Here is a 20,691-nt window from a genome sequence, read left to right on the forward strand (position 1 = left end):
GTGGAAGACTTTAAACAAGGCATAATAAGGTTCAACAAAACCCATCCGCATATTTGAACTCTATAGCCAATGCTATTGCCGATGCTATTACACCTCGTGGCTTAAGAATAAAGCTTTGTTTTTAATTGTTTTCTAAATTATGGCACGCGCAACTTTCTTCAAAGAGCGCCAAAAGGGGCGAATGCGTTGGTACTTTTCCGTTGACCGGCACGCGACATTTGGTCCTGTCAGAGGTGACACCTCCACGCATGAATAGATGTATAAGTAGGATCAATATGTGTATTCTTATGATGTAACCTTTCCGTGGATTTTGATTGGCCATGTATCCAACTGCGCCATTTCCCCCGCCATTTTCAACAAGCGAGCTGCGCTCCAGTCAGCGCTCTATTCTGTTCGACTTTTTGAAGCTCAAGATTAGGTAGGTTGCAAATTTTTCAAATATTTCAGTAATTTTACTCAGCGTGTTAGCTTACAAAGTGTATTTAGCTTTGTCGCATTATGTCGTCCCCTTATTTTGATCGGCAAATTTGTGAAGCCACTCCTCAAATTGACCCCTCGGCGGCCATATTGCCCTCGTAAAATAAAGGAAGTTGCCTTGAATAGGTTAGGTAAGGATCGCTGAGCGACAGCATACACAGAGACTCTCTGCTTTAAAACGACAACATCTATACCAAACGGCATTCTTAATGAGTATGGAATACCTGATCACATCACATTCCTTGATTGGAGAGTAATATAAAAGAGCATCCCTCGAAAAAAGAGCGCGACGAAGATGTACTAAGGAGATTTTTGCAAGTTCTTGGCAATCTTGCGAAAAAGTAGTTTTGATAAAACATGTCTTTGCATGCGTAATTCAGATTTTATATTGAAAGTTCCACAGGTTCCCTCGCCCAGCGGCCATGTTGGCGATCCTGGCATTGTCTCTGACTTAGGGATGAACCTCTTGTTAACCAAGGTAACAAGCTTACACGATGCATGCCTCTGCTGTGGTACAGTAGACTCCCACGGCAGTCCATTTCGTCATCCTATCTCATAGGTGTGAGGGGCGAGGCCAGTCCACTGCGTCCGGAGTGTCTGGCACAGCAGCGTCGTGCAACAAAGGAGCATTCATCAGGAAGATTTCTAAGTTATTTTGACTGAGTTATATCAGAGTCTTTCAATAAAGTTATATCAAAGAGCATCGAAAAAGTAGCGACGAAGATGTGCAAAGAAGACTTACTGCAAGTTCATCAAAATATTGCCAAGAATGACTTTTACGGGCAATTTTGTGTAGCTTAATCTTGCCTACCTCACTTGTGCTGATGCCAATAATCTCCCTATAAGGCATTTAGTCCGAAACTGGATGTTTTGACTTGAAACCGAATTGTTTGTTTTCAAACGAACAGGTAGGCCTACTAATGATGTTGTGCTTGACTCTTTTCTCTTGTTTTCAGACATCCGATCGTGGATGGTGATGCTGAAAGGATCTATTAGTGAATACTTGACTTGCCAAACTCAGCTCGACGCCGAACTGCAGCGCCACTCGCGGACAAAGATAGAACAACTCGACATTTTTTTCACCGGTTTTCTCGCTGCGCATGCGTACCAGCGGAAATCAACAAAAGATGACGCTGGTACGCATGTGCAGCAAGAAAACCGGTGAAAAAAATGTCGAGTTGTTCTATCTTTGTCCGCGAGTGGCGCTGCAGTTCGGCGTCGAGCTGAGATTGGCAAGTCAAGTATTGGAATCAATCTTCAGTGGACAGCTCAAGTTGATGGGATTATTCTTTTACATCATTTCAAAGCAGGAGCATCGAACATTTTCTCAGAAAGACCTGCCTTGATCATGACACGGCTAAAATTAATACCAACAATTGATTGTCAATAAGAGACTTGATGATCAGCCATCTTTCCCACTATTTTTTTTGCATCTTATCAAGATTTAAGATAAACCCGGGCATTCAGGATGGTGATCAGCAAGGAACAATCCAAAAACACAACCAGTAATTTACTATTCTTTCCAAACGTTCACATGTGTTTATATCATAGGTTATGCCCAATATTGTTTATTCACAGTGCCATGATGTAAAATGAATTAAAGTATTTATTTGAAAGAATGTTTCAATTTTGTTGTTTATTCTGTGCTTGCCGCCAGGACATATCCGAACACAAATCTTCCAACCTCACCTGGCTGCAGAAGTCTGACCTGTCCTGCTAGCATCGGTATTTATCCGCTGTGAAGATAGCTCTACTGCCCCCCCCCCCCCTTATACCAGTGATCTTGTCCTCGCTGGGCGAATAGGTTCACCACGGGCTTTCTGGAGCACAATAAAAATCTATATCGATGACAACATGGTAGTTTTGGAAAATCCCGCAGTATGACGTCATCAGGAGAGTGACTGTTCAAGCGTTACCCTGAAGTGAGATCAATTTGCTACAGCATTTGCATGTGGAGTTTGTTGGAGAGGGTACTAGCTTTGAAAAATATTAGTGGAATACCTGTTTATAAGTTATTTCTAGCCAAAATGTGGCTGGATTTAACGTGCAGTTTATTCATTCTGTGGGTTGGAGTTGCCAAGGCCCAGCCGGGTTAGTATTTCTTTCATAATAAGTAGTTTTGAAAGCTATCTCTCATAACTTTCATTTTACCACATGCATTTTCTGTTTGTTTACCTTACAATGCAGTAGTACATAAAGGGGCATCCCAACAGCTAGTGAACACAATAATAAACTCTCTTGCGCGTATTATTATGTTCTGTGATTTGTCCATTAGATGGAGTGACTGGGCACCGAGGACATGTCCTTGCACATCCTGTCTTGGATGTCCCTCCAGGACGACCTGCCCGCGTCGCCCTGTCACAGGCATGTGCAGGCTGTTGGCACCCCCGGACCACAGGACTCTGGAGTCCTTTAAAACAGCACCACACCATTCATCATGTGCCTTACAAATATATGGATGAATGGGATGTGGTGATTACCCTCGTCCACGAGCACATACACAACCTGGGGTCGATAAAAGCAGAACAATTTTATCAGAACAGGTCTCCAAAGACGGACAATGCTGCGAGATTTGAGCGATTGTCTGGTGTATCTGAAAATTCTGATTGTGAAGATCTATGATGAAGGTGTTTGGTTTTCCTGACCTCGGGGGGGGGGGGGGTGCTGTATCAGTGTATCCGGCCATGGCCTAGAACCGCGTACGCGATGCCTTGTTTGCCCAGCTGTGGCCTCGGACTGCTAGCAGCCTCTCAAGAAAGTGATGGAATAGGAGCAACCACCTAATCAGTACGTCCAAGAAGACCTGACACAAACATTGGGCAGTGCCTAATAAGCGCGTCAGTTTTAAGCCTAAACTTGTTCGGCCAAGCAAACAGGTCAATTCCTGGTAATCTTAGAAACCAGTTGAGGACCTGGTTGTACCTGGAATTGGTCCTTGATTGACTGAGAATAAAGGCCTGTGCATCTATTTAGGAAGCACAGCGTCCAACTTATGACCTGAAATGGTCAATGTGGCCGCTGTCGGGATAATAGTGATGTTTGTTTTCAGCAGAAAGGTTTCTGTGGATTGGGCCGGTGAATGAATATTCAGCGCTTTGACAATTGTGACCTGTCTTAGCTGGCAGGTGGAGATGGACCGGTTGTTCATTTCACTTTCAGTGTTGACTGCCTTTTGCAAAATATGAATTCATCAATTTCTTCCATGATCTCCTGGAGACTCTGAAGACGATTGAGAATGTCTTTCATAATATGATTCTTAGTGTACCTGTAGTTACTCATTACTGCCTCATTAGTCAATTCCTGCATGACCCAATTACCATGAATGAAGCAAAGTTAATGATAATAGTTCCTAAAATAATGCCTGACTAATTAGGCTTCGCTTTTACTCCTGAAACACGTTACTTCCCAGCTAGTATATTGCACATTGAACACTGTCAGATTGGGTTTGTGCTTGACAAGTATCCCTACACAGAATCTATGAAAGAGATTGATCGAATAGATCTATGGATATGATAGAATCTATCTTTAATAGATTGTATGACGAAAACCTCTGCTTGTGTAAAGTATCACAGTGTTCTGAAAATTCCATAAAACATTGTGACTAACTTCTAAGAAGTAATGATGAAATTTCATAAAAATTATACTTTATGTACTATGTACTATTCTTTCTGCTTTCTACTACTGTACAACTGTCCTGTCAAAGGGCTTTATATTCATTCCCTCGCCTTATCCATAAAACTTTTCTGCAGAAACCAAGGATGAGTGCACAAGGGCCAGTTGAAAGTACAGAGAGATTCTGGCTGAGCCTTTCCATCACAAGTCAGATTCTCTTCCACTGTGCCACCACACGACCCAGACAAGCTGAGTTCAAAAGTCCTCTCTTTGAGGGAAGCTTGGTACAAATAGAGGTTGTCATTGTGTTGGTACTGTTCACCCTAACTGTGGCCTGATAATTTACTACCCGAGGGCTGAGATTGTCTCTTAGAAGACCAGGATGTATGAAATAAGCCTTATGGAATGTACGATCTGATAAAACTATAGAAAACGAATGTTGGTTGTCACTGTGGTTCTGTGGCTGTGTGCCAATGTGACATTCTTCCTGTTCACAAATGGCTGGTATGAAGATCAGTGTGTTAAAATACATTAGTTGGCTAAAGGGCTTAGAAGTTTTGCAAAAGTTTTTCAAATATCAAACATGTCAAGTCAAGTGGAGAATGGAAAAGTTTTTTCAGGAGAGAGGTCAATATATCATTTTCCACTGATTTGAGGGGCATATGATTTCCCATTTGTTGCAGGGAACTAAAAAGCCTTGGGCACTGCTTTACCTGTGCAGATATAGGACATTATTGTGACCCTCTTTGAATTGATTCCCTTCATCTAGCCTCTCCAATACTTGAATTGATCTCTGCTGTTTACATAGCTTACAGGGAATGTTCAACATGAGTCTATTCTTGTGACTGTCAATGCCTGGCACTTAAAAGGGTCCCAATTTAGGCCCTTCATTCCTGTCATGGTTCACTGAATACTTTTCATTACTTAAGTTTAACCCTTTGCTCTGTCTGGCATGTCTGGGAGATGAATTAAGCTTTGTTTTCTGGTTAAGGGGACTACCATTTTGGCTCAAACTTTGAAATCTAAGTAATTAGAGCTCCTTCAAAAGAAAGTAAATGCCAATTTCCAGGGTGGGAGTCTGTTCTTTGTCTTCCAGAGGACAGCCTCCCATATTGTAAATGGTTATTTACCTCATTTTGAAGGACTTCTAATTGCTTTTTGATTGCAAATTCTAGCAAAAATTGTACTATGGTCAAACCTTTAAAGCAAATTGTGATCTCATTCACTCATACAGCAATGTCAATACTATTTTGTGTTTGTTCCTGGAACATGGGCACTATAACATGACTGAAGGACTTGCTGACAATGACTTCATCACAAGTAGTGGACTTAACAGGCATACATTAGTCTCCTGTCATTTACAAAATACCACTTCAGTTAACCCTTTTATAGCTCTAGTGATTTCAGGTGACGTCATCACCTGCTGTGTTGGAGGGACAGACAATCCCAAATGACAGCAGTTGATTCAGTGAAGTCAGGCATGACAAGTCATTGTTCTGCACATGGCTGACCATGAACACACTCTATATTGCTGGCCAATAAAGCTTTGAAAATATGACAGTATAAGGACAGACCTGTGCATTGTGGGAGATTAAAAGCAATTAGTTTTGATCAATAGTGGTACAATGTAAACAAGTTGCATGAGCAACTAGACCACATAACATCACTTGTTTTAGTAGATGTTGGAAAGTAAAGGCCTATGGTCTTCACAGAAGTACCAACATGCGTACTGTTGTTTGCTTGGATATGATATAAACAGTGTTCAAAACCCTTGTATAGCTATTTACATGTATAGACGCTGTACGTTATCATTTCGAGTCCGATTGTGCAGATTGTGACTAAAAGGTGACTTGTCCTATGCAGATTGTGACTAAATGGTGACTTGTCCTATGCAGATTGTGACTAAAGGATGACTTGTCCTATGCAGATTGTGACTAAATGATGACTTGTCCTATGCAGATTGTGACTAAATGATGACTTGTCCTATGCAGATTGTGACTAAAGGATGACTTATCCTATGCAGATTGTGACTAAATGATGACTTGTCCTATGCAGATTGTGACTAAAGGATGACTTATCCTATGCAGATTGTGACTAAATGGGGACTTGTCCTATGCAGATTGTGACTAAATGATGACTTGTCCTATGCAGATTGTGACTAAATGATGACTTGTCCTATGCAGATTGTGACTAAATGGTGACTTGTCCTATGCAGATTGTGACTAAAGGATGACTTGTCCTATGCAGATTGTGACTAAATGATGACTTGTCCTATGCAGATTGTGACTAAATGATGACTTGTCCTATGCAGATTGTGACTAAAGGATGACTTATCCTATGCAGATTGTGACTAAATGATGACTTGTCCTATGCAGATTGTGACTAAAGGATGACTTATCCTATGCAGATTGTGACTAAATGGGGACTTGTCCTATGCAGATTGTGACTAAATGATGACTTGTCCTATGCAGATTGTGACTAAATGATGACTTGTCCTATGCAGATTGTGACTAAATGGTGACTTGTCCTATGCAGATTGTGACTAAAGGATGACTTGTCCTATGCAGATTGTGACTAAATGATGACTTGTCCTATGCAGATTGTGACTAAATGATGACTTGTCCTATGCAGATTGTGACTAAAGGATGACTTATCCTATGCAGATTGTGACTAAATGATGACTTGTCCTATGCAGATTGTGACTAAAGGATGACTTATCCTATGCAGATTGTGACTAAATGGGGACTTGTCCTATGCAGATTGTGACTAAATGATGACTTGTCCTATGCAGATTGTGACTAAATGATGACTTGTCCTATGCAGATTGTGACTAAATGGTGACTTGTCCTTGTGCAGATTATGATTTATGGCAACTTGTCCTGTGCAGATTGTGACATGGCAACTTGTCCTTGCCTGAAGGCAGCTTATAAAAGCATTGTTCTCTTCCAAGTGAAGTTTTGGAGCCTGAAATTCACCTTTATGTCTGTCGGGTCCGGATTGTGACATTCATAATCTTACAAATACCAACTTTGGTATGTTACGGACCCTCTGACCATTCAAGATGAATGATGATAATGCCAATCGATACATGGATAATAGCGTGTCCTCTTCAGAAGCTAAGCTCCACCTGGACAATCGTGCCTGGTAAAAACACTCTTACGACTTCTAGCTATTGATTCGATATGTCATCAATCAATGATGTCCTGACTCTGTGACGTAGAGACCTGCAGCCGTCACATTATTGGACCAGATGTGTGATCTTTTTTTCTCATGACTAACACAATGAATAATACAACTTTGATATTCCACGGCTCTGTTTTTGAGGCATGATTTCCTCCCTTTGTTCTCTTGTATTTTCTTCCTGGAAAATAGCGAGGACAATTGGCTGTGTCCTGGTGACAAGTGTTATGGACCGAGTGGGCTTCAGTGCAGCTGAGCACAGTTGTCAAGCTCATGTGTGTGTGCTATGAACAGTAGCATTACATTATAGCAGTTTGGCCACAGGCTCATAAAAACGAGCTAAATTGCCCCCCATCCCCAACATACATCAAAATTGAAGATGAATATTCTTTTGAGTGTGTTGTGAATGGGAGGGGTGTTTCTCCACAACACCAAACAGTTGGCCTCGAGTGGACTTGAGTACAGCTGATCGCTGTTTAGTCTTGTGTGGTCAAGCTCTTGTGAGCAGTCGAGAACATTGAGTATGGTAGGCCCGTGGTGCCCAATGTATTCTGTTCACATACACATATAGCTTTTGTATAAAATCAATGTCAAGTCCCAATCTCCTAATTAGCTGTCAAAATAGTCCTAAACTATTCTAACTACAAGTAAATTATTGCGGTTTCACCATTGTTTTTGGGGTGGGAATATTTCAACATAACGACGTAGTTATGGAAATTAGGTATCTGCCCATTCCGCCTTAACCTTATTCGCCTTATCCAATTTTGCCTTCTCCCATTTAGCCATCTCCTAACTTGCCTTTTCTCAATTCGCCTTCTACGATTTCGCCATCGTCTTATCTCGCCTTTGTTCCAATTGGCCTTCTTCCTAACTCGCCTTCCTCTCATCTTACCTCATCCTAGTTTGCCTTTTCTTATTTCGCCTTTGTCCTATTCTGCCTTGGTTCCATCCTGCCTTATCTCATCTTGCCTTTTCTTGATTGACCTTTATGTCAATTCGCCTTCTTCCCATTTTGCCTTCTCCCGTTTCGCCATATCTCACCTCGCCTTTTATCAATCCAAAAGTTGGTTTTGGAGATACATGTAAGCTTACATGTAGATGGTTCAGAAGTTATGAAGATTTGAAAATATTGGTAATTAAGCAACAGCCTTGGGTAGGGTACCAAAACATAATTCGTGGAAACACTCTTATATGAAAGATTGGCCCCACAAACATGGGTAAAACATGGGTAAAAGAGACAAAAGTCTTTTGTAATATGGTATGTAATGTAATATGACTATAATGGCTGAGAAGTTATCTACACTTGTAATTTTGGCAATGTCCACCGGGTTTTGGTTGCGGGTACCCCCGAATGGACCCTAGAAGCCCTTCAACACTGTTGAAGACACTTTCATATGAAAGATTGACTCAACAAACATCGGTAAAGACACCAAGTTTGTTGCAAAGTAGGAAGAAGGCGAAATGGGAAGAAGGCGAAATAATACAAAGGCGGGGCGGGTAAAGGCGAGATAGGATGAAGGCAAATTAGGACAAAGGTAAATTAGGACAAGGTGAAATAGGAGAAGGCAGATTAAGACAATGGCAAACTGAGACGAAGGCAAGAATGGATAAGGCAACTTGTGATAAGGTAAGATAAAACAGAGGCAAAATAGCATAAGGCGAAAAATGAAAAGGCGAAAAAAGACAAAGGCGAGATAGAATAAGGCGGATTGGGAAGAGGCAAAATTTGAAAAGGCGAAATAGGAGAAGGCGAAATGTATATTTTTTAAAGGCAAAATGGGAAAAGGCGAAAAAAGACAAGGCGAAATGGGCATGAACCGGAAATTACGGCAGCTTATGGTTGGAACTACAAGGTCAGGCCTGCTTCAGTTTCAGGCTTCCAGATGTCCTCCTCTAGTCAATGGTGCTAACCTTAAAAGACTGGTGACCATCAGTTCTCGTTTCGGAGTTGAGTGTCTTGAGAGTTGGTGTCATACCTCGTGTTTCTTTGTCAACAAGGCCACTAAAACCCAATCACTCCAAAGACACAAAGCCTGCCAGCTGTTCTTCACAGATAAACCCTTAAAGCCAACAGAGACAATTACAATCAATACCACCACACGCCACCTAAATCTCATCTTGATTGATGTGGAGTTTGGGACTTTCTGTTTGAGGAATTGATACAAACTAGTGGAATTGGTTGTCTCATGTAACACTGCAAGGGCGGAGCTTAAATATACCGGTTGTGCCTTGCCTCGGTTTTGGACGAGATGTCAGCTAGATCAAATATGGTTACAGCCGAACCACTGCTGCCAAGACGAAGTGTCATGTATTTTACGTAAAAAGCAACACTACATTACAACGATTATCAAAATTACAGTAGAGTAAGAATAATTCCAGACAAGAAGAAGATGAATTGGTGCCAAGAAAAATCGACTCCAGTTTCGTTCTGCAAAATGATGTGATTATTTGAAGTTTGTCATAATGCACTCGGGGAAAAAATCAGGTGTCAAACCTCTCAGTTAACTTGATATCCTCTGATGGAAACATTGAAAAAGCAATGTAATTAAGGAGAGTGTTAGAGTTATCACACATTCATTCAGAGTTGCATTAGATGGGATGGCACGGTATTGATTGCGGATGTTGCATTTTCGAGAGATTATCTTGGCGGTGATGGCACGGTGTTGGGAGTAATTGGGCTCAAGCAAACAGAAGATTTGGGAGGACTTCAGGCCCTTGTGGAAGAGGTGGATTGCTGCATGGTTCACCCCTCGGTAACAGTTGCCGAGCCAGTTTACACGAGTTGAAGGACTGTACACGTCGGGCCTTGTGGAAGAGCTTGATAGCTGCATGCATGGTTCACCCCTCCGTTACCATTGCCACACTTTAAAGAGCTAGCAACATGGTTTTTGTCTTTTTGAAGGGGGGGGGGGGGGGCAGTCAAACACGACACCAAATGACTCCCTGACATTGTTGGATCATTTCATCCATACTTTAGGCCAAATATTTCAACCTTTCTTTTGTATTTTCTTCTCTTTTCATATGCTGTGACAAACAGGTCCGATAGGTGAGTTTGATTATTCAGCATGTTATCACTACTCCATATTTCATTTTCATATTTGACATTTTGACTTGAACATGTGTTGGGTCATAGAGGAATATTTTGACACCAAAACTGTCTGGCAGTTGTTCGTTTCAGGAGAAATAATCTGCGCCTGATTAATGTGTGACCTGTGAATCATCGTTCGGTCTTCATCGCTCATTAAAACCAGTTTGTTTGCCTGTGTCATCATAACAAGCATCACGCATCACTTGAAGAAATACCGCCAAGTCAACCATGTCATCATCTATAATCTTACTGCATGTTTCATGTATCTTTTTGGCAGTCATGTTTCCCCCTGTTATCTTTTTGGCAGTCATGTTTCCCCCTGGTATCTTTTTGGCAGTCATGTTTCCCCCTGGTATCTTTTTGGCAGTCATGTTTCCCCCTGTTATCTTTTTGGCAGTCGTGTTTCCCCCTGGTATCTTTTTGGCAGTCGTGTTTCCCCCTGTTATCTTTTTGGCAGGTCTAAGCATTTGAAGCACCAGAACACAGTCAATTCCCATTATGTCCCTACATGTAGTCGGCCTCTCCATGAGGGCGCAGACCCATCGAAATGCTGTAGATAGCTTGGCGCTGCTACTTGAGTGAATTAGCCAGACTTCAGTTCCTGTGGAACGCCCGGGATAATGTCATCAGTAGACGTGTCTTGAGTGAGTTGATGGGGTATTCAGTATGCGAAGGTTGACAGGAGAATCTTGGTACTATTGCTACATGTAGAGCTGTTTTTAAGTGGTGGCATGCTACGTTGACTTGTCTGAAACCATGTTAAAAAGATGTCAACTATCTGTCATTGGCCTTTCTGCTATCCTATTCTGAAATCTCTAATCCAGGCAGAACCTTACAGATGACAACTATAATTTCGGTCTCCTGATCCTTGATTGTGAGAGTTCTGCCGTTTCTCTAACGATTCCTCCAGGCTACTTGACTCGTCTGAGAACGCTCGTTAGACATCTCGTTAAAGTCATGTCGTCCTCATCGATAGTTGTGCCTCGTTATCTCCGTGAAATCCGATGAAGATGATGAATCCTTGGTAGGGAATCGTAGCTCACAGCCTCCTATCATTATATCAAAAAAGCATTCTTAGCAAAGATGTGATCAAAAGAAAGCTTATCTGATAGTAGTTTTGATCGGATTACCGAGACACTTACCCTAACCAATCTAAAAGGGTTAAAAGTCAATACTACCGGTGACTTTTCTTTCACAGTCATTGCACGTTATGAAAATAGATCGCTGAGCTGCTGGCAAAAAGGTGAATGTTCGTGCCGGTATGATCATAAGAAGCCTAATCTTATGATCTAGTTTCCATCAGATTACGGCAACATAACGATGTGGGGATGATTACGCAGCCTCAAAAAAGTAATAGGAAGAAACACCGGTAAAGAATAAGTCTTCCTCGTGTCTCATCCGAGTTATCAGATTGCATGAGTTGATTTTCTCCGGCCTCAGAAAGCTGGAGACCGCAGGTTAGCAGCATGTTTGGAGTCGAACCCACGCCCCTTGGATTGCAAGTCTGACGCATAGACCAGCGCACTACCATGTTTTCTCTCAATTCCAGCTACTGGGTGACCTTTTGTATAATCAAGGCTAGATCATGCTCTAGAATCTCATCATGTTTTGTTACATTAGATACAAAAACTCTGATAATAATGCATGTAATTTCCATGAAAAAACCACACATAATTAGTTAATCATCTCAGTACCATGATCCCGAACTACAAATAGTATAATTACGCTGTGGTTTGAACTGGAAATTTACGAGTTTGTGAAAAAACCTGTTGTTGGTTGGGAATTATCTGGTGTGATTTTTACATCAAAGATGGGATGGGAAGCAATTATAGAGTGTCGGCCTGAATCACCCAAGTCAAAGTTATTTCTAGGAAGATAAATCAAAACTTCTCATCCCAGATTCAGCTATTTCAGTCGTGATCGTGTGTTCTTGAAGAGCTCTTCATGTCATTATCTTTCAAACGATTTGCTACTTTCGAGTATCGTAAAAAGACATGAACACAGCATCTTCAAAGAGCTTTGATCAGTGTATTGGACTTGGAACATCTTCTGCACAAAAAGAAAGAAGAAACCAGTCGAAAGATTTTACCAACATCGCCTATCTTTTGGCAACTCATTTTCCAATAATTCTTCCCCATCTGATGCGTCCAATTTCTAGGGAGGTAGTTCAGGTTTGCTGATCAAAAACATAATTCTGAGTTTAGTTTCAAATAGACAACGTGAGTATTCATTCATCTCTGAACTTGAACTTGACATTCTTAAAAGGGCACACTTTGTAATTTCTCATAGATTTTGAAATATCATATTCTGCAAAGACCATGCATGTTTCGACACTCCTGTATCCCATACAACACGCACTCGGACGGATACACATCTTGATAGACCTGTCATTTAAAACTATCTGTAAATATACACTACTATTGTGTCCAATCTGAAAAATTGATAAAATCCAATTTACGAACTTCCACTTGAGACTGAGAGTGTGGTATATTATTTATCACCAGTATGCGAGTCTAAACTCAGCCCATAATGTCACCCATTGTCTCTTTATAAGTATGAATTATTTGTTACCGGGTGTAATGTCAGTGGAGAGTGAGAGTGGCCGAGCAATCCCACTTTGCAACGGGTTCTGGGCGACATCTCTCGAAGGCTGCGTTTTCATAGATTGTTCCCATGAACAATGTTCTTCTGTCCCGTGTTTGCTTCTCATGTGATGACTTAGTGTAGCCCCACACACATAATGAAGCTTTGTTTGGCTTATTGGACATTCCCATTGGTTGTCACTGGGAACAAAAGGAGGCAATGGAAACAGCGCCACAGGTTCATAAGGGAACACCATGGATATGCAGTCCAAGCATTTGTCAGACTGAAGGGTTTCCCTTAGAGACCCTCTACTCTACTGTCTTTGTGTACAATGACTAACAGTCTGTTCTAAAGAGTTCAACTGTTAAAAAAAAGCAATGATCATGACGAGAAGGTTTTGCTTTTGCATATTGTGATACAAAAAGCCTTGGATTGGATCCTGACATTGTAGCATGCATAAATCCCCGGCAATGGTTTAGCATATTACATGGTAGATGGTAGATGTAAGCAGCTAATAAATGACTCACCGTACGATGATGAATGGCATCGACTTTCAATATTGTTTGAATTTTACATGAATACCCAGTATGCAATTAAAGTCAAACTGACTGTTGATGAGCAGCTTCTGGCGTTATGAATTTGTGCAATATAGAATACGTCAGGCTGCATGGTAAATACGCAGAAATTTAGTTACCGGTGCGCGTGTTGGCGTCGGTACATGACCTGGCTGTGGAGGATGTGAGGCTGTTTAGAAATTGTTCCTCGGTACGAGTCATTGCTGCCTCTCCACACGCGAGCCCACATTAGCTTTGATCTCCGCCATTTGGTAAAATGATTTGCCTCCTACGTGGAATTATGTCCGACGTTGGGTTTGCGGATATCCACTTAGCCTGTTTCTTTTCATGAGTAACTTTCCTAATTTGAGTGATGTTATTTTCTCAGCAGGTCACTATAGTCATATCTGCTCCTTATTTGTACCAGCTTTAATACCTCATTAATGTTTCATTTTGAACAGGGAGTATTTTGCAAACTGATGTGATCACTGCGGCGAATCAATGTCACATTACATTGAGCTGTGGACACCCCGCCTTGATCAGATCGCAGATAACGCTTTGTTGGCGGAAATTCAACAAGGAAGAGTGGGTTTCCCTGCCTTAAAATGTTGCCACAGGCTTTTCGTTTTGCAGGGTCAAACACTGCCTCATATTTTGACCACATTCTATAAATTACCGTCATTTGCCCATGCAATATAAAGTTCCCTCAAGAATATCAAGTTTTGTGCTACTCTACGCCTCAGTGGTATTCATTGAGTAAATTACCATCCAATGTCCCACCGCACAAGGTCAGATCAAAGCCTGTAAATGGTCGGCCTCATATTTTGACCACATTCTATTTAATTACCGTCACTTGCCGCTATAATCATAGAAATTGTGACAATTATTCCATGATTTGCCACCAATTGGAATGCCTTGGGTAAAGTATCACATAGATGGATTATTTGTAAGTGGTTATTGCAGTATTTGGTTTGCAATAGTGGTGATTAACCCATTGTTTTTAATGGCAGTTTGTTGATCAGATTTAGTATCCAAAACGCCTTCCTTGCATTTATTGCCTGACCAAAATGGTTCATGTCACTATCAGCACATCAAGAAACAACTCAGGAAATATTTCATTTTCTTGTCCGGCATAGTTTAGACAGAAATGTCAATGTGAACAACACAATGGCTTGTCATACTGTTTGGTTTGTTCAAATGATACTTGCTCAATGTCTAGCACTAGGCCATAAGGCACTTGTCAAGCTAGTACACATTCTTTGCCTACTTTTGACATGTCATCAGACTTAAAGAACACTTTGAAGTCAGTATGAAGACCCTTACTTAAAGCCACCAAGATGTCACAGGAGAGATGCCAATGGAGTTACTGTACATGACCAATTCATACACTTTCCTGGCCTGCTTGTGTTGTAATATCAGACTTACAACATTTTGAAGTCAATAGAAGATCATAGCCCATACTGTTGATAGCTGAAAGCATCTTGATTTACAATGGAGATGTCTCTGTACATAGTGGAGTTGACTCATATGCCATCTTATGCCATGTTGTCAGACTTCCACAACATCTTAAAGTCACGGAGAACATTCCCTTGTAATACTGCTGAGCTTGCTAAAAGCCTTTGAGAATTTACTTTCTAGAAATGTCATTGAAGTTCTCTTGAAGAGTCTCTGTGCATTCCTTACCCTCTTGTGCTTTGTAAACTTACTTGAAGTGACGTGTAGGAATGATTCTGTATACACTACATAACATTTGGAGAGCATTTGATATTAGTAAGCAATCCAGGCTATAGCAAATCTGTTTTTTTTGTGTGAAATACAGAGGTCTGTAGATCTCTTTCTTGATATTGATGTTCTCAGATTTCACATAAGGCAGACAAAGGTGAACGCACAACCAGTCCGTCTCAACCTGCCAAGCTCACAGCAACATGGGCCTGGTTTTGCTGTGATGGGTCGCACATGAGTGATTGTTACTGAAACCACCAAAAGCACACATGATGTGGATCTATGGATTCCAAGGTGCGACTCCTTCTTTTAGTGGAAGTTACTGTAGTTTCAAGCATGTACCTCTAATCTTCTGAAACTAGAGAGATCTGTAACTGGCTAGACAGATCCGTAACTCGCTAGACAGATCTGTAACTCGCTAGACAGATCCGTAACTCGCTAGACAGATCCATAACTCGCTAGACAGATCCGTAACTCGCTAGACAGATCCGTAACTTGCTAGACAGGTCCGTAACTCGCTAGACAGGTCCGTAACTCGCTAGACAGATCCGTAACTCGCTAGACAGATCCGTAACTCGCTAGACAGATCCGTAACTCGCTAGACAGATCCATAACTCAGCAACCTGTTTCAGGCTAAGTGTTCAAGTGGCAGTTAATTGGTTCAGAAGCAAGGTAATCTGCTACTGGGATTTTTTATCAGGAGACCAGTTTATTTCTAAGTCTGACACGAGCTCTATCTTTATCTTAAAAGAACATGTGGAGCTTGGAACAGAACTCACGCAACTTCTGGCAACATTTCAGTGTAAAAGAAAAGAATTCATTTTTTTGGAGTTCCTGTGTTATTGACTGACTTATCAGCAGAACTACGTTCTGGTCTGTGTCAGCAAGAATACGTAAAGGTTCTTGGTAAAACATTCTCTTCAAGAGAAAAGCCATCTAATGTGAGGAGTCCGTAAACTGTCTGAACTAGCCTCATAGAGGACCTGGGACGAATCAGATGGCTGGGAGGAAATTGAACCCAGGTTGTTTGGCAGGGTAGGTATAGACTGTTGGCAATGCAGAGGTGAGATCTGCCTTGCCATATGTGACTCGGTGTGATTAGTTTGGAGCCTTGTCATGTCCAGAAGTTCATTCAATGCAGTAAGAGTCAGACCTAAGGATGCTTCCTTGAAAACAAGCTCCACTCAACATGTTTGGAAACTGCCTCTCAATACGCTATCAGTGTTCTAGCAAAAACTCCATCAACAATGAGACAGTTATTTTATTATTAGATTTAATGATGGAGTTTAAAAATATAGCTCGTTCTGAAAAACTAAAAAAAGATTTTTTATCGCCAGGACACCATGTTTGACTAATTGTTCTTCTGATTCCAATCTTAACATGCTCGATGGAACTGCTTTTTCATACAATAGGTGAAGGACCTGTTAACTCCTGAGAAGGGTTTTAGGGACAGACTGCATGGCTGGTGAAAAACATTGGAGGGATTGGTTTAGGACTTGGCTGGTAGCAGCATTTTCTCGCCTCAATCTCAGGAGCCAGCCAGGTCACCATCAATTAGCTAGACACCCTCTGGCAACTCCACTTTACATCAGAGAGAAGATCCTAATGCCTCCTGGCAGTAGTTTCCACCTATTCGATACCGCTGGGACACAGATTTAATTAGTGCGCACAAATTGACCGCTGGGAGCAGAATTGTTGTCTCACGTTGTCTGTAAACATTGATTCAGTGCACCACTGTTGTCCTGATTTAATCACAGGCAATTAATTAAGAGTTTCTGAGAGACTGGAGTCAGCCTGACGGGCTATCAGTGTTACTGTATAAGAAACTGTTGGTGATGACAGGGGGTGGCATATCTACAGTACAGTTTATGCATGTTATTGGAGCTAATTGAGGGTGTATGACCAAGCTGTTGGCTGCCCAGTCACCATCCCCACTAATACTAGTGTCCATCACCGAATTCCACATAAAGTGGAAAAAATGGAACATCCGAATGAGTTGTCAGGCTTGTCGGTTTATGTTCTGAGTGGACTCTTTGCGATCATCAATGAGAAGATGGATGCTTCGGCATTGTGCGGCCTGGACCTCAAAAACATCATGATGCTGTCGTGGATGACGATTTTCTAGGCCTGTGCTACCATGACACGGAGATCAGTTAGAAATACATGTACTCCAAAACTCCTAACCTACTGGCAGTTCACAGTCAAGTCCTGTCCTACACTATGTAACGCCATGTATTAAACAACACTTTATAAAACAATGTCGATTTGGACATTGGAATTGTTACAACAACAATTTGCCATTGATATAATGGGGAAATGACGGGCTAATTACGACCGCTTGATTTATCAATCACTACTCGACTCGATATGATGTTTCCTGTGTGATATTTAGAACCATCATGTGTTGATTTCAATAGATATATAACCAGGAGAACCTGAAACCCTGTTGATAGGCATGTTCTTCCACTGACAACGCCTCATATTGGTACTTGGGGCATAGATTGCATATATGTTAAAAACTTTTGTATGATGATGATTTTGTGAAAAAGAATTGGCCGATTTCCAATCTTTGATGGAGGTGTCTGTTCATGCATGTTGCCTGGGGTTGGCCATTTTTGACTTCCTATGTGTTTTCCAAATCTCATTATAAGAAAAAGCTTGAAGCTGATTCCTTCCACGAAAGTGCATCAAATTGTTAGGAATTTTCAAACGCTAGTCACTGCAACGAGAAGAATAGGGCGATATAGGGTGGTTGTTGGAATTCAAATTTTGAAAACTGACGGGAACTACTCCACTGTCTTTTCAGTCAACCTATGCACAGAAAGCCCCGAATTATATTACCAATGTAAGGGGACGTCAAAATGTATTTCACGGTCCTGGTTCTGCGATGGTACGCCAGACTGTCCCAGTGGCGATGATGAAGGCCCACTTTCATGCCGTGAGTAGAGAATTACCGGTGAAAAGCGGTCTTTCTATGCCAAACTACAATTTTCTTCAACTATAGTCTCTAAATCTGTCGTTTTTGTCTACACGATGTGGACAGTTTTTTTACAATTTCTGCTCTTGGTGTTGTCAAATCTTGGTGTTGTTTATTTGTCCTTGAACCTGTCCCTTGTCGTCTCAATACCTTAATCTGCTCACTTCTGATCTGTTGGCACTTTTTGTTTGCTACGATTCTCTTTGCTGGGAAATTTTCTACTTCAGATTTCATGCAAACCTTTTCCAAGCTTTATCTCTTTCTCTGTGAGTTTCTGTCCTCTCTTGCCCATGCAATTGATTATGATTTCATTTTCATTTTTATCGTGGCTTTGGCTTTCTGTTTTGTCTCTTTATCTTTTGTAAAAGGAACATTCAATTCAACATCGTCCACACCTCCAGCCATCATCCTCCCAGAAAAATGATCCCAACTTTGAAGATCGATTCTGATCCTTTCATTGTGCTTTTCATGTTTTCAATTTGTCAATATTGCTGTTCATCTCCCTATGCTGAGATTATCACTCTCATATCGTGACCGTGTGATATTTCAAAACAGGAGGATTGTTTCAGCCAATTTGACCTCTGCAGGGGAGGCAATAAAAAAAAAAAAAAAAATTCACCATTTTTTTTTACAGAGATTTTTGGATTTCACGAACCTATCCTGGTAAATTTTCTGAGGGGAGCCAATATAAAAAAAAAAAAAAAAAAATTTTTTCTCCCCTTATTTTACCAGGATAGGATTCGTGAAATAAAAAAATCAATACACATTTTTCATTTTCTACCATTTTCACACATTTCTACGGCGAGGCAACCTAAAAAAGTACTGTACGGTGTATAGCATGTCTAAGCCACTTGCAATAACATTTGTCATATTCATCCTCACCCTAACTACCTTTTCTTCGTCTTTTGCAGCGCTCTGCCCAGCTGGCCAGTTTGAATGCGCTGTGGATAAAACCTGTATCCCTCAAGCGTGGCAGTGTGACGGCCGGCCCGACTGCCATGATGGTTCAGACGAAAGCCAGGAAACTTGTGAGTATACGCCCTCTATCAGTCAATATGAGAATCTAGTAAATTTTGGAATCATCAGTGATTTAATATTTTGGATTTTATATCCTTTGGTGTTTTAACAACTTTTCTGTATATTTTTGTTTTAATTTTTTTTCATTCCATTGTCACTGATTGCATATCATTGCAAGTTTTAGAAAAAAATATGAAAAATTTCTGTGTTTTTTTTCTCTTGCTTAGTTTCTTCATTTCAAAACAACTCTTGTATTACGTCATTTTCAATAGTTTTGAATTTCTCAAAGTAATCCTGCTTTTAGTAACTGCTGCTTCGGAAGCTTTCTTTCTGTGTCAGTTTCATCTATTGCCACCTGCTGGCAGAATGAAGAACTAAATAATGACTAAATAACTTGAATTTGTTAAGTTTAGTCCCCAGCCAAAAAACCTCTAATTCATTAGTCTTAGTTTCAGTAACTGTAATCATTAGATGAGTTAGAATTTAGTGTTATTTAGTTGGCGATGCATTTGAGAGTTAGGTTCCAAAAACATGTTTAGTTTTAGTAATAGTCGTAAAGACTCGTAATGAAAGAATGTATTGCGTATAATCACTTGTTTGTGGTGTAGTTTGACTTTTAACCAATGAAACTTAAGTAAAACAATACCTGCACAGCATGCCATACATAATTTGGTTTTGGTCTTCAGTAACCAGAGAGTAATCATTTAATTGAGAGACAAATGAGGTCAAAAGAAGTATTTTCATCGGTTGACTTGGCCGTCAAACAAGGCTCTGATTATGAGATGCCATGTCCCCTTTAACGTTTCTCCACAAGGCACCTTAGACCCAGTTGATGGTGACAGACAGAATTCAGTATTTCAAAAAGATACAATAGTATGTGAAATTGTGATATGAGAATAAGCTAGAGCGATTTCTTTAGGGAATGGCTGCGCTCTGAAACTCGTAAAGCAATGATCTGCATTATAGTCATGCAGACGTTGTTTTTGTCTTATGATTAATCGCGATGGCCGTCTTCATGACAGCATGATGGAGCGACATCGCCCCGTGGATTCATTCATATTCCAGCCCATAATAGCAAGTCACGATTATGACAAGACCCCGTTATTTTTGGTCACTCTGAAATCATTGGTCGGTGAATTATGAGAGGATTGCCATCCTTCTGTAAAGATTAGAAGCTGTTGGAAGTAATGCTCAGTGACATTGTCATTTTGGCTCACATTATCGAATAAGAAAGTGTCCTGTTGCAGGATAAGACATAGTAATGGTCTGGCCGAATGGGTATGGAAATAATGCTCAGTAGTCATGACGTTAGTCTTGGGCCAAGACAGAATCGGTTTTGCTATCGATGAGAACAGAGGTTTTTTTCTCATTTGGCGAATCGATCGGGGTTGTCTCTGATTGGTGAAACCAGTGTCAAAAAGCAATGGAGGTTGGACACCTTCTTCTCCTCGATGTCACCGAAAAATGAATGGAGATTCAGG

The 20,691-nt window shown here is 40.9% G+C and overlaps 1 protein-coding gene across 5 annotated transcripts in view; it reads left to right on the plus strand.

The window, feature by feature from the left end:
* Positions 1-2,449: 2,449 nt before the first annotated feature.
* LOC135499498 (prolow-density lipoprotein receptor-related protein 1-like) overlaps positions 2,450-20,691 on the plus strand; it is a 65,334-nt gene continuing 47,092 nt past the window's right edge. For all 5 annotated transcript variants that reach the window (XM_064790273.1, XM_064790274.1, XM_064790275.1 and 2 more), the window contains exons 1-3: positions 2,450-2,568; positions 18,023-18,154; positions 19,105-19,221. In XM_064790273.1, coding sequence (XP_064646343.1) covers positions 2,505-2,568; positions 18,023-18,154; positions 19,105-19,221 — 313 coding nt within the window. In that variant the 5' untranslated portion in view covers positions 2,450-2,504. The remainder of the gene's footprint in view (positions 2,569-18,022; positions 18,155-19,104; positions 19,222-20,691) is intronic.

Source organism: Lineus longissimus, chromosome 15 (genome assembly GCF_910592395.1).
Source record: "Lineus longissimus chromosome 15, tnLinLong1.2, whole genome shotgun sequence".
Taxonomy (NCBI): Eukaryota; Metazoa; Nemertea; class Pilidiophora; order Heteronemertea; family Lineidae; genus Lineus; species Lineus longissimus.